We start from the raw sequence: 13,700 nt of genomic DNA on the forward strand, positions 1-13,700 counted from the left end.
GCGTGCGGGGAGCGTGCGGGGAGCGTGCGGGGAGCGTGCGGGGAGCGGGGACGACCGACGCGACCCGCTGAGAAGTTCAAACCAAAACTGCAGGCAGAGAAAGCGCCTTGTGGTGCGTTTGAGGTGAAAGGCCAGATTTTGGCTTTGTCTTTACTACGGGAACAGGTTTTGAGTCGTGCCCCCTGTCATTCTTCCTAGGGTGGTGTTCAGAAAACCTCCTCAGTGCTTTCTGAGCCAGGAAAATGGTGTAATCTTTGGGGAGAGCAAAGCGAGAAGCGAAAACCTAGGAACATTCCGCGTCCTGCCTTTTTCCAGCGGAATGCTCCCTCGGAAGAGTTGCCACAAGTCCTGGCCGAAATGGGTGTGTTGAACGTGTTCCGAGCTGCTGGTGGACACCGGGTGGTAGCCTGCTTGTGGGGAGAGCGGGGCTTCCACGGCCATGGTCAGGGTTCGGCGGCCTCTGCTTATTAGCTTTTTGCTCACCGTGGCCTTGACCTCCGCACTTTGCTTCTCTGGGAAGATTCATGCTTTTCAGGACACCTGTTAGGTAGCTCTCGGTTCTCTAGGCTGTTATCGTTATGATGACATGGAGGATACATTCAGAAGAAGGTTGGAAATAACCGTAGTAATTGGTAAATATGCACGGAGCTCAGTTTCCTAACCACCTGGCCCTGCACAGGGAGTCTGTGTTTGACATGAGCAGACCAGGGCGGTGCAGATGTGGGCTCCTTAGAATAAATGTTTACATACAGCTCTCGGCCTTTTCCTCTGCTTGTAGGAGCGTATTTGGGAGGCAGAGTGTGAACAGAGGGTTGGGTGGGAGTGGGACACTGCTGCCACTTCCTCTTCAAGGGAAACCTGTCTGGGGGCGGTCTGTGCGGGGACACCTGTCATTCCTGCCATGCTGGTCAGTTCTAGACTGTGAGCAAGTATGACTCTCTCCCGTCTGTAGGGAAGGAATCGATTAAGCCTGCAAGGGGAATTAGGTTCAGGCTGCTGCTTCGATCCAGTCTCTGCATTGTCGAACTTGTATTTCCTGAGGATATTTGCATTAACAAAGATTACTTTTGCTTTTACTGTGTTTACAAAAACCTCATCCATTATTTCAATCCTGCTGTCAGTTTGCTGTAATAAAATGCAGGTAACACTTGACTTCCCAAAGTTGTATCACAGAAGGGTATTATATATGTTTTTACGTGTTAATGTGACATCTTGGGGTATATGTGGAAGGCAGAACCCTAAAAACGTCTCCCTAAGCTTGCTGGCCCCTGCTCGCCCCATCAGACACAAATCTAGCACTGCTGTGAGAGCACTCTGGAGGTGTAACTTAGAGGTTACTGAGTAGCTGACTTACAGGTAGGGAGATTAACCTGGATTATTGGGGTACAACCCAATAATCACTCAAGGCCCCAGAATTGTAGAGGTAGGCAGGAGGGGAGGTTCAGGAGATTCAAAGCATGAGGAGGACTCCACCTGCCGTGATTGGCTTGGAAGATGCATGGGTGGCTGGGAACAGAGGAACGTGGGCTGCCTCTAGAACCTAGGACTGATCCCTGGGGAACCTCCATCCCACAGCTGCGGGGACCTGAGTTCTGCCAAGAACCTGAATGAATTTGGGATGGCACCCTGCCAAGTAGCCCTACCATGTTGCTGTCTTGTGAGACTCTAAGCAGAGAACCACCTGCCCCTTCTGACATGGGAACTGTGAGGTCATCAGTGGGTGTTTTTCTTTTCTTCAAGGTTTTTATTTATTTATTTGAGAGAGAGAGCAAGAGTGGCGGCAGGGGGTGGGGGGGAGAGGGAGAAGCAGACTCCCCGCTGAGCAGGGAGCCCGACATGGGGCTCGATCCCAGGACCCTGAGATCATGACCTGAGCCGAAGGCAGATGCTTCACCGACTCAGCCACCCAGGCACCCCAAGTGGGTGTTTTAAGCCGTTGAGTTCGTGGTGACAGCGGTAGAAAATGAATACAGTATGTCACCGAGGGGAGTTCTGTTTTTGCTGTATCTTAGAAACATCATAAAATTCCAATTAGTGATCCTCATCTTTCGTGAATTAGCATCTAGTTTGTCTTACCACATTTTAAGGTGGCACATCCATTGGAAGGTGGACTTGAAACCTCTCTGTGAAATGGGGTTTCAATAGGTTATTGGGATAGGGTTCAGGCATACTTTTTCATATTTGGGAATAGTCCCAGAACTGCAGAAATTTAGAGGTGGTGGAACCTTGGATAGGATTCTGTTCAGCCCCTGGTTTTTCACATTTTGCAGGAAATTGAATAACAGAAGCAAAATGATTTGCCTAGGTTCTTACAACCAGGAAAAAGGAGAGTCAGAAAAAGAACCCAGATTTTTTTTTTATATTTTTAAAATTTATTTCATTTTTATTTTTAAAGTAGGTTCCACACCTAGTGTGATCAAGACTTGAGCTGAGATCAGTAGTTGGTTACTTCACTGACTGAGTCACCCAAGCACCCCAGAACCCATATATTTTAAATGGGTATCTTTTTGATGTTTTATTGTCACACATCATCCAGCCTTTCTGAGAAGTGTTAAAAATAGACTTAGGTATTTTGGGTTTTGGGGGTCTCCTTAACAAAGTAGCACAGGCTGAGTGGCTTAACAAAACAGGAATTTGTTCTATCACTGTTCTGGAGGCCCGAAGGCCCAAATCAAGGTGTCGCCAAGGCCACACTCTGTAGGCTTTAGGGAAGAGTCCCTCCTTGCCTCTTGCAGCTTCTGGTGGTTGCCAGGAATTCTTGGTGTTCCTTGGCTTGTGGCAGCATAGTTCACGTCTCTGCCTGTCTTTGCTTGGCTGTCTTTCCTCTTAGGGAGATGCCAGTCATGGTTTAGGACCACCTTAATCCAGTGTGACCCCACTTTAACAGGATTACCTCAGCAAACAAGGTCGCATTCACAGATTCTGGGGGACATACTCAGCCTAGTACCGTATTGAATAAGAACAGCAAACTTGAACGTGGAGAACTGAGTGCCTGATCTTCCTGCACTGGTGCTGCCCCCGCAGTCCCCATGTCTTCATTGCTGGCAGCCACCTTCTTCCTTGTTTTGGGGGCTCAAAACCTTAGATTCGCCCTTGACGACTCCCTTTGTTTTCTATTCACATGGAACCTGTCGTCCTACCTTCATACTTTATCAGGAGTCCCATGCTGGTCAAAGCCACTCACCTGTGGCCTGGATTACTGCCAGGATAGTCCGGACAGGTCTGCTCTGCCATTGCCCCGCTTTGTTCTGTCTCAGCACAGCCAAAAGAGATCCCCGTAAGCTTGTCAGCTCAGGTCACTCTGCCCAGGACCCTCTGTTGCCGTAAGAACCAAAGTCCTTGCAATGACCCTGCCTCTCTGACTTCTGACCCTTGTGCCCTCAGCCCCACTGGCTGCGTCCTAGGCGCACTTCTCCCTCGGGCGTTAGCACTTCCTTCCCCTGGATACCCTGCTCCCCTGCAGAAGCCTTCCCCGAACCCCCGGACTCCCATCTGTCCCTCTGGTCACCATCCTCTTTCCCTGGCAATATCCCTTTTGAGCTTTTCAAAACATTTCTGTATTGTGAAGTGTATTGTATATGTAAAGGTAGATGGGTCTGTTCAGATGAAAAGTAAAATGAACATCTGTACACATGGCTCCCAACCTAAGAAATAGAACATTTGGGGTAACCTGGAAATCTTTGTGCTTCTTCCCTCCACCCCTGCAAGTTACTGCCGCTAAAGTCTAGTAACTGGTTCCCTTCCTTTTCTTTGTAGTTTTACTGCTCAATATACTTATAAGCAACATACTGTTTATTTTTGCCTGTTGAACTTAATAGTTGAGATGGAACCGCACAGTGTGTGTTCTGAGAACTTTTGCTGAGCACTGATTCTGAGATTTATGCCTGTCATAGCATATAGCTGTGGTTCGTTTTCACAAAGCCAAAATTTGTCCAGTACGTTATGGATGGGCGTTTGGGTTGTTTCCAGTTTTCGGTTATTGTACATAGAATGCTGCTGTGGACATTGCTGGTGCATCTGCACAAGGTCTGCATCCGGGGTGTACTAACAGTCCTGGAGCACTCCCATAATCCACATTCCTGGCTCGTTCCCGACTGCTTCCTTGTGCGCGTGTCCCCGTGCACGCTGCCTTGAATGTTCACTGATGCCTTGGTGTTGGGCACGGTCTATGTTCACCAACATGATTGTGAGGCCTGGTGCCTTGTGGTTTTAATTTGTGTGTTGTGATTAAAGTTGAGCATCCTGTCGTGTTTGTAGGTGGTTTATGGGTTTTCCTTTGTGAAGTGTCTGTTTGTGTCTTTTACCAAATTTCCATAGAGTAGTTTGTCTTTTTTTATTGATTTGTAGATGTTCTTTGCATATTCTCTATTCCTTTATATATCCCTAATCCACTGTTGGTTATATATGTTGTAAGTATTTTATCCCTTTTTGTTCTTTGTCTTTTCAGCCTTTGTGGTGTCTTTTTTTTTTTTTTTAAGCAGTTTTAAGGTTTAAGTTATATACAATAAGTTAATACACTTAAAGTTTACAATTTGATGAGTTTCGGTGGATGCACACACCTGTGAAGCCGTTTCCACAGTCAGGATGATGGGCATAACCACTGCCCCCTGAAGTCTCCTCCTGCTTCTGGAATCCAGCTCTCCTGTGCCTTCCTGTGCCCCCAGATCCCAGCCAGGGACTGACCGATCTGCTTGGAGTCACTATAGAATGTTTTGTCTTTTCTTTTGTCATGATTCTTTCATCCAGCATAATTCTGTAGCCATCCATCCTCCGAGTTGTTGCTTTTCTACTGCAGAGTAACATTCCACTGTATGCACAGACCAGAGCATGTTCATGCATTCACCTGTTGGTGGACCTTTGGGTGGTTTCTAGTTCTTGGTTAATACAAATAAACCTTCAGCAACATTGGTGTGCATGTCTTTCTGTGGACATACATGTTCATTTCCCTTGTGGAAATACATGGGTCACCTGTGAAGTTCATGTTTAATTTTTAAAGAAACAGTCACACTGTTTTCTCAAGTGGTCGTACCATTTTACATTTCTACCGTCAGTGTATTAAAGAGTTCCTGTGGCTCCACTACCTTGTCCACACTTGGTATGGTCGGTTCTTAAATGTTCAGCCATTCTGTTGGGTGTGTAGTGGTATCTCATTGTGGTTTTTAATTTTTTTAATTTTTAAGACATCTTAATTTATTCTACCATTTTCTGTGCCTTTTTTTTTTTAAGATTTTATTTATTTATTTATTTGAGAGAGAGCGAGAGCGTCAGCAAGCACAAGCAGGGGGGGCTGCAGAGGGAGATGAAGAAGCAGGCTCCCCACCAAGGAAGGAGCCTGATGTGGGACTCGATCCCAGGACCCTGGGATCATGACCTGAGCCAAAGGCAGACACTTAACCAACTGAGCCACCCAGGAACTCCTCTGTGCTTGTTTTTTAAATTAAATTTTTAAATTCAATTTATTAAAAAAAAAAAAGAACCCCAAACCAAAACAGGTCACTCATTTCCCCCACCCTCCCACTCCCTTGCCTCTGGCAACCACCAGTCTGTTCTTTCTTTGTATGACCTTGTTGTTTGTTTTTTTTTTAAGATTTTATTTATTTTTTTGACAGAGAGACAGTGAGAGAGGGAACACAAGCAGGGCGAGTGGGGAGGGAGAAGTAGGCTTCCCACTGAGCAGGGAGCCTGATGCGGGGCTCGATCCCAGGACCCTGGGATCATGACCTGAAGCAAAGGCAGATGCTTAATGACTAAGCCACCCAGGTGCCCCTATTTTTTAAATATATTTTAGATTCTACGTGTATGAGAGATCATACAGTATTTGTCTTTCTCTGTCTGACTGACTTCACTTAGCATGATGTCTGTCCGTGTTGTTGAAAATGGCAACAATTCTTTTTTACGGCTGAGTAATATTCCATTGTGTACAGGCTTACCTTGGAGATATTGTGGGTTGTGTTTCAGACCACCACAATAAAGTGAATATCACTATAAAGCTGGCCAAGTGAATTTTTTTTTGGTTTCCTGGTACATATAAAAGTTATGTTTACACTGTACTGTAATCTGTTAAGTGTACAACAGCATTATGTCTAAAAAAACCACAAACAATGTACTTACCTGTGTTTTCCTCATTGTATAAACTTGGCTCCTTTGTTGTAAGTTAATGGACCATATATGTGTGGATTTATTTCTGGGTTATTTTGTTCCACTAATCTATGTGTCTGTTTTTATGCCAGTTCTACAGTGTTTTAACTACTACAGCTTTGTGATATAGTTTCAAATCAAAGAGCATGATGCTTCCAGCTTTGTTCTTTCTCAAGTTTGCTTTGGCTACTCTGGGTCTTTTATGGTTCTATACAGTTTTTAGGAGTGCTCAATTTTTAAAAAATGCCATTGTAATTTTGATAGGGATTGCATTGGATCTGTATATTGCTTTGTGTAGTATGGACATTTTAATAATGTTAATTCTTCCAATCCATGAGCATAGGGTATCTTTCCATTTGTATCTTCAGTCTTTCATTAATGTCTTATAATTTTTTTTTTAAAGGTTTTATTTCTATTAATTTGACAGAGGGAAAGCACAAGCAGGGGGAATGGCAGGCAGAGGGAGGGGGAGAAGCAGGCTCCCTGCTGAGCTGGGAGCCTGATGTGGAACTCGATCCCAGGACCCCAGGATCATGACCTGAGTTGAAGGCAGATGCTGAACCAACTGAGCCACTCAGGCACCCCAGTGTGTTGTAATTTTCAGTATACAGGTCTTTCACCTCCTTGGTTAAGTTTATTCCTAGTTTTTTATTCATTTTTATGCAATTCTAAATGGGATTCTTTTCTTAATTTCTTTTTCTGATAGTTCACTATTAATGTATAGAAAAGAAACAGATTTTTATGTATTGTTTTTGTTTGTATCCTGCAACTTTACTGAATTTGTTTAACAGTTTTCTGATGGAGTCTTTAGGGTATTTTATGTATAATATGTCAGCTGCAGATAGTGACAGTTTTAATTCTTCCTTTCCAGTTTGGGTGCCTTTTACTTCTTTTTCTTGCCTAAATGCTCAGGCAAAGATTTTGAATACTCTGTTGAATAAGAGTGGTAAGAATAGGTATCCTTGTTTTGTTCCTGATCTTAGAGGAAAACATTCCAGCTTTTCACCATCGAGTCTGGTGTTGGCTGTGGGATTTTCATATATGGCTTTTATTATGTTGAGGTATGTTCCATCTCTGCCCACTTTGTTGAGAGTTATACATGGATGTTGAATTTTATCAAATGCTTTTCTGCATCTGTTGAGATGATCATATGAATTTTATTCTTTTGTTAGTGTGTGCATATTGACTGATGTGCAGATGTTGAACCATTCTTGCATTCCTGGAATAAATTCCACTTGATCATGGTGTATGATCCTTTTAATATATTGTTGAATTCGGTTTGCTAATATTTTGTTGGGGATTTTTGCATCTGTGTTCACCAGGGATATTGACCTGTAATTTTCTTGTGGCATTCTTGTCTGGTTTGGTATTATGGTGAAACTGGCTTTGTAAAATGTTCCCTCTGCTTCTTTTTTGTTTTTGGAAGAGTTTGAGAATGGGTATTAATTAATTCTTCTTTGCATGTTAGGTAGAATTCACCAGTGAAGCCATCTGGTCCTGGACTTTTGTTTGTTGGGAGGTTTCTGATTACTGATTCAGTCTCCTAACCAGTAATCAGTCTGTTTAGATTTTCTATTTCATCATGATTCACTCTTGGTAGGTTATGTGTTCCTAGGAATTGGATTCCATTTCTTCTAGGCAATTTGTTGGCATACAGTCGTCCAGAGTAGTCTCTTATGATCCTTTGTATTTCTTTGGTGTCAGCTGTCACATCTCCTCCTTTGAGTCTTCTCTCCATTTAACTCGGTGAGTCTAGCTAAAGGTTTGTCAATTTTATGTTTTCAAAGAACCAGCTCTTAGTTTCATCATTTCCATTGTCTTTTTAGTCTATTTATTTCTGTTCTAATGTTTGTTACTTCCTTCTGCTATTTTGGACTTCATTTGTTCTTTTTCTAGTTTCTTGAGTTGTAAAGTAAGGTGGTTTATTTGAGATTTTTCATGTTTCTTGACATAGGCATTTATCACTATGAACTTATCTTTTAGAACTGCTTTTGCTGCATCTCATAAATTTTAGCATATTACATCTCTTTATGTTTTAATTTTATGTCTCAAGGTATTTTTTTCTTTTGATTTCTTTTTTGACTAATTGGTTATTCAGTAGCATGTTGTTTAATCTCCATATATTTGTGAATATTCTAGTTTTCTTCATGTAATTAATTTCTAGCTTCACATTATTGTGATCAGAAAATGCTTTATATGATTTCAGTCCTCTTAAATTTGTTAAGACTTATTTTGTGGCCTAACATGTGATTTGTCCTGAAGAATGTCCCACTTGCACTTGAGAAGAATGTGTATTCTGCTGCTTTTGAATGAAATGATCTGTAAATATCTGTTAAGCCTATCTGGTCTAATGTGTCATTTAAGGCTAGTGTTTTCTTACTGATTTTCTGTATGTAAGTGGGGTATTAAAATCCCCTACTATTATTGTATTGCTATTTCTCCCTTTAGGTCTGTTAAAATTTGCTTTATATATTTAGGTGCTCCTGTGTTGGGTGCTTAAATATTTACAAGTGTTACATCCTGTTGGATTGACTCCTTTATCGTTACATAATTCTTTTGTCTCTTAATACAGTCTTTGTTTTAAAGTCTGTTTTGTCAGATGTAAGTATAGTTGCTCCAGATTTCTTTTGGTTTCCATTTGCATGGAACATCTTTTTTTATTCCTTCACTTTCATGTGTGTGTCCTTACATCTGAAGTGAGTCTCTTGTAAGCAGTATATAGATGGGTCTTGATTTTTTTTACCCATTCAGCCATTCCCTTTTGATTGGAGAATTTATTCTACTTACATTTAAAGTAATTATTGATAGGCATGTGCTTGTTGCCATTTTTGTTAATTGTTTTCTGACATTTTTTTAAATAAGATTTTATTTATTAGAGAGCACAAGCAGGGGGGAGCGGCAGGGAGAGGGAGAAGCAGGCTCCTGACTGAGCAGGGAGCCCAACGTGGGGCTCGATCCCAGGACCCTGAGATCATGACCTGAGCTGAAGGTAGACACTTAACCCACTGAGCTGCCCAGGCGCCCCTTCTGACATTTTTTGTAGTTCCTCTCTGTTCCTTTCTTCTTCTTTCCTTTCTTCTTTGTGGTTTGATGACTTTCTTTGATGGTATGCTCCTATTTCTTTATCTTTTGTATGTTTGCTACAGGTTTTTGCTTTGTGGCTACCATGAGGTTTACTTATAACAACTCATGTTTACAATAGTCTATTTTAAGTTGATAATAACTTAAGTTTCTAAAGCTCAACATTTTTATTCTCCCTCGCCCCCACATTTGATGTTTTGATGTCACGCTTTACATCTTTTTATCTGTATATTCTTTAATTATTATAACCATAGTTACTTTTACTTCCTATGTTTTTTAACCTTCACCCTAGCTTTATAAGTGCTTAACCTGCTACTTTTACTATATATTTACGTTTCCAGTGAGATTTATTCTTTCACATGTGTTCTTGTGACCACCTTTTTCAGCTTAAAGAAGTCCCTATAACATTTCTTGTAAGGCCGGGTTAGTGGTGATGAACTCCTTTAGCTTTTGTTTCTCTGGAAAACACTTTATCTCTCCTTCACTTCTGAATGATCGCTTTGCCGGGTACAGTATCTTGCTTAGAGATTTTCCTTTCAGCACTTTGAATATATCGTGCCACTCCCTCTGGCCTGCAAAGTGTCTGCTGAAAATTCTGATAGACTTGGGGAGGATTTCCTTGTACTTAATAAGCCGTTTTTCTCTTGCTGCTGTTTTGTTTTTTTTAACCTCCTTCCCCCCCCGCTCCAACCCCATCTCCTGCTGCTTTTAAGATTCTCTCCTGGTCTTTAATTTCTGACATGTAATCATAATATGTCTTGGTGTGGGTCTCTCTGGGTTCCTCTTATTTGAAACTCTCTGGGCTTCTTGGATCTGGATGTCTGTTTCCTTCCCCAGATTAGGGAAGTTTTCAGCCATTATTTCTTCAAGGAGATTTCTGACCTTTTCTCTCTCTCTTCTCCTTCTGGAAGCCCCATGATCCAAATATTAGTCTGTTTGTTGTTGTCCTATAAGCCCCTAAGCTATCTTCACTTTTTTTTCATTCTTTTTTCTTTTGCTGCTCTGATTGACTGAGTTCCACTGCCTTGACATTGAGCTGTCTGGTCCTTTCTTCTGCTTCATCGAGGCTGCATTTCAGGTCAGCTATTGTAGTCTTCACTCTGTGACTTTTTTAATTTTTTTTTTTTTTAGAGAGGGAGAGTGAGTGCAGGGGGAGGGGGGCAGAAGGCAAGAGAGAATCTCAAGCAGACTCCACCTAGCGTGGGGCCCTCCTGCACAGAAAGACCAGGCTCCTGAATCTGTGGCTTCTTGCTTTCCCTGGAGGTGGTAGCTGTTTAAGAACTCTTTCTTCATTGGTTAGAGTCCTCTGGGACCCATGGCATAAGTCCAGCTGATCGCTAGAGTCAGGTGATGTAGGGAAGTCCCCAGCAGCAGTCATAAAATTTGGGGCACCAGATGAGTGAGCTCCTTCCTGTGTGGTACTGATTATTACAATTTCATGGGACCAGGAACTCAAGCATCCCTGGCCTCCAGAGCCATGATCAAGAGGTGTCCCATAGGTGACAGCCCCAGAAATCAGGACACTAGCTGTGTGTAAAAGCTCCCTTCAGGGAGATGCTGGTGCCCTGGAGCGTGGCAAAGGGAGAGGGCGAAGGTGGCGCCCTAGTCTCTGTCCACAGAGAAGAGTGTTCTAGCAGGCTCTTGACGTGTGTGTGTTAAATCAGATGCCTGTCCTCAGGCTGGTGCTCCGATACAAGCAGGTGAGCCTCCTTCACTTAAGTCTGGGCACAATCCACGGGCTCCCTCTGAGCTGGGCCCTGGGACAGGTGAGTCCCAGCATGCAAGCCCTTTAAGGGAGGTTTCACAGATTGCTCCTGTGTTGTGGGTCTCAGGATGTGAGTCCTGTGGGATTTCAAAGTTAGGTGTTTTGGGGGCTTGTCTATCTAAGTGTATGTCTTAAAAATTGGGGTGCTGCTGTGGGGTTTGAACCTTTTGCTCCTCAGGGAGAAGCTCTGGGTTTTGAGTTTTCTCCTGGTTATGAGATACTGCGAGGAAGTGTTATGATTGTATCCCAGCCTCTCTTAGCTGCTTCCGTGTGGTTTTCTCCTCATTTGCTTGATGTGCACTTATGACCCAGCCAGTCTTTAGTGTTTTTGCCTTTTTTCAAGATTTTTATTTTATTTATTTTAGAGAGAGAGTGTGTGTGCACGCGAATTGGGGGGGGGGCAGAGGGAGAGAGAATCTCAAGCGGACTCCCCGCTGAGCACAGAACCCAATGTGGAGCTTGATTCCATGACCCTGAGAACATGACCTGAGCTGAAACCAAGAGTCGGAGGCTTAGCCAATTGAGCCACCCAGGCACCCCCAGCCTTTTAGTGTGTTTTTAAGAGGAAATTGTTCTGTATGTAGCTGTAGACTCTGTGTCCGCGGGAGGAGGGGCGCTCAGGGTGTTCCTAAGGTGCCATCTCCTCCTTCCTGGCTTTGATTTGTGCTTTCCTTTTTTAAGATTTCATTTATTTTCTTAGAGAGAGAGGGAGGAGAGCACGCACAAGCAGGGCGAGTGGCAGAGGGAGAGGGAGTGGGAGAGGTAGAAGCAGGCTCCCCGCTGAGCAAGGAGCCCAATATGGGACTTGATCCCGGGACCATGGAATCATGACCTGAGCTGAAGACAGATACTTAACCCACTGAGCCACCCAGGCACCCCGATATCGCTTTCCTAATAACCGATGACATTGAGCATTGTTTTGTGTGTTTCCATGCCATCATAAGTGTCTTGAGTCTTTTGCTGATTTTTAATCCTGTGTATTGTTTTCTTAGTAAGTTGTAACAGTTCTTTATATAATGTAACTACTAGTTTTTCATTGGATATTTTGTAAATATTTTCCCTTAAACTGGGGCTTGCCTTTTTTTAAATTGTGGTAAAAAAACCCACATAATTATATCTTCTTCTTTTATTTAAGATTTCATTTATTTATTTGACAGAGACACAGGGAGAGAGGGAACACAAGCAGGGGGAGAGGGAGAAGCAGACTCCCCGCAGAGCAGGGAGCCCGATGCGGGGCTCGATCCCAGGACCCTGGGATCATGACCTGAGCTGAAGGCAGACGCTTAATGACTGAGCCACCCAGATGCCGTATAATTTTATCTTCTTACCAGTTTTTAAGTGTACATTATGGTATTGTTAACAATATGCATATTGTTATATAGCAGAGCTTTAGAACTCCTTGGTTTTGTGTGACTAAACTTCTGCATCCCTTGAACAGCACCTCCTGTGGCTTGCTTTCTAATTTCCGTAACGGTGCCTTTTAAAGAGCAGAGGGTTTGGGGGGCGCCTGGGTGGCTCAGTTGGTTAAGCTTCTGCTTTCGGCTCAGGTCGTGATCCCAGGGTCCTGGGATCGAGCCTAACGTTGGGCTCCCTGCTTGGCAGGGAGCCTGCTTCTCCCTCTCCCTCTCCCACTCCCTCTCCCTGCTGCTCCCCCTGCTTGCACTCTCCCTGTCTCTCTCTGTCAAATAAATAAAATCTTAAAAAAAAAAAGAGCAGAGGATTTTTTTATTTCACTGAAGTCCAATCTGTTTATTTCTAAAATATTTCATGCTTTCTGTGTTAAGAAATCTTGGCCTCCCACGAGATTACTACGATTTCCTCATATGATAGAAATCGTATGTTCTCGATGATGTTTAGTTTTAGCTTATGTTTAGATTTGTGACCCATCTAGAGTAAAGGTTTGTTCGCGCCATGAGGTAAAAGTCAGGGTTTATTTGCAGATTACTTACAAATGGCCATCCACCTGTTCAAGGACCGTGTTCGTTTCCTAGGGCTGCCATAACAAAATACCGGAGACTAGGGGCTTCAACAACAGAACTATTTTCTGATGGTCTGACATCAGACTGTGGGCAGGCCTGGCTCCTCTGGAGGCCTCTCTCCTGGTCAGGTGGACGCCATCTTCCCTGGGTCCTCACGTGGTTGACCCTCTGTGTGTGCCTGTGTCCTCAGCTTCCAAGAGCACCAGTCATGTTGGATTGGGGCCCTTAGCAACCTCATTTTAATTTAATCACCGGTTACAGACCCTAGTTACAAGCTTTTCTCCACTTTGCTTTCTTTCATTTAGTATATATTGGAGTTCACTGTAAACTAGTACATAGAAGTGTGCATCTTTCCTTTTCCTAGCAGCAAAATACTCCATTGGTAACTATATCATGATTTGACTGGTTCTCTAGTGATAGATGTTTGGGTCAAATTTCCAGTGTTTTGCTGTTACAAATAATCCTGAAATGAATAGTCTCATGCATGCATCTTTTCCTGTTTTTACCAGTGTATCTGTCTCTCGTGGTGATTCTGAGATGTGGGATTGCTGGGTCAAAGGTTGAGTTTATATTGCATTTTGTGTGGTGGCTGTTTTTTAAACCCCTATTAAAAACATGTTTTTAACAGATTAAGTCTCAAAGATTCAGTGCTATAGTTTGTGCAGATTTCTCTGATATTATTAAGAGTTTTTCTTTTTGAAGTTGCTTTTAGTAGTAAACAGGAAGCCGTGTGTGTG

General features: G+C 43.0%; 1 protein-coding gene across 1 annotated transcript in view; it reads left to right on the forward strand.

Annotated features, from left to right (window-relative positions):
- Positions 1-233: 233 nt before the first annotated feature.
- LOC110571104 (ubiquitin-conjugating enzyme E2 G2) overlaps positions 234-13,700 on the forward strand; it is a 41,450-nt gene continuing 27,983 nt past the window's right edge. Inside the window, exon 1 of the mRNA XM_044912080.1 lies at positions 234-361. Within this exon, the coding sequence (XP_044768015.1) occupies positions 358-361 (4 nt within the window). The 5' untranslated portion in view covers positions 234-357. The remainder of the gene's footprint in view (positions 362-13,700) is intronic.

Source organism: Neomonachus schauinslandi, unplaced genomic scaffold (assembly GCF_002201575.2).
Source record: "Neomonachus schauinslandi unplaced genomic scaffold, ASM220157v2 HiC_scaffold_131, whole genome shotgun sequence".
In the NCBI taxonomy this organism is placed as follows: domain Eukaryota; kingdom Metazoa; phylum Chordata; class Mammalia; order Carnivora; family Phocidae; genus Neomonachus; species Neomonachus schauinslandi.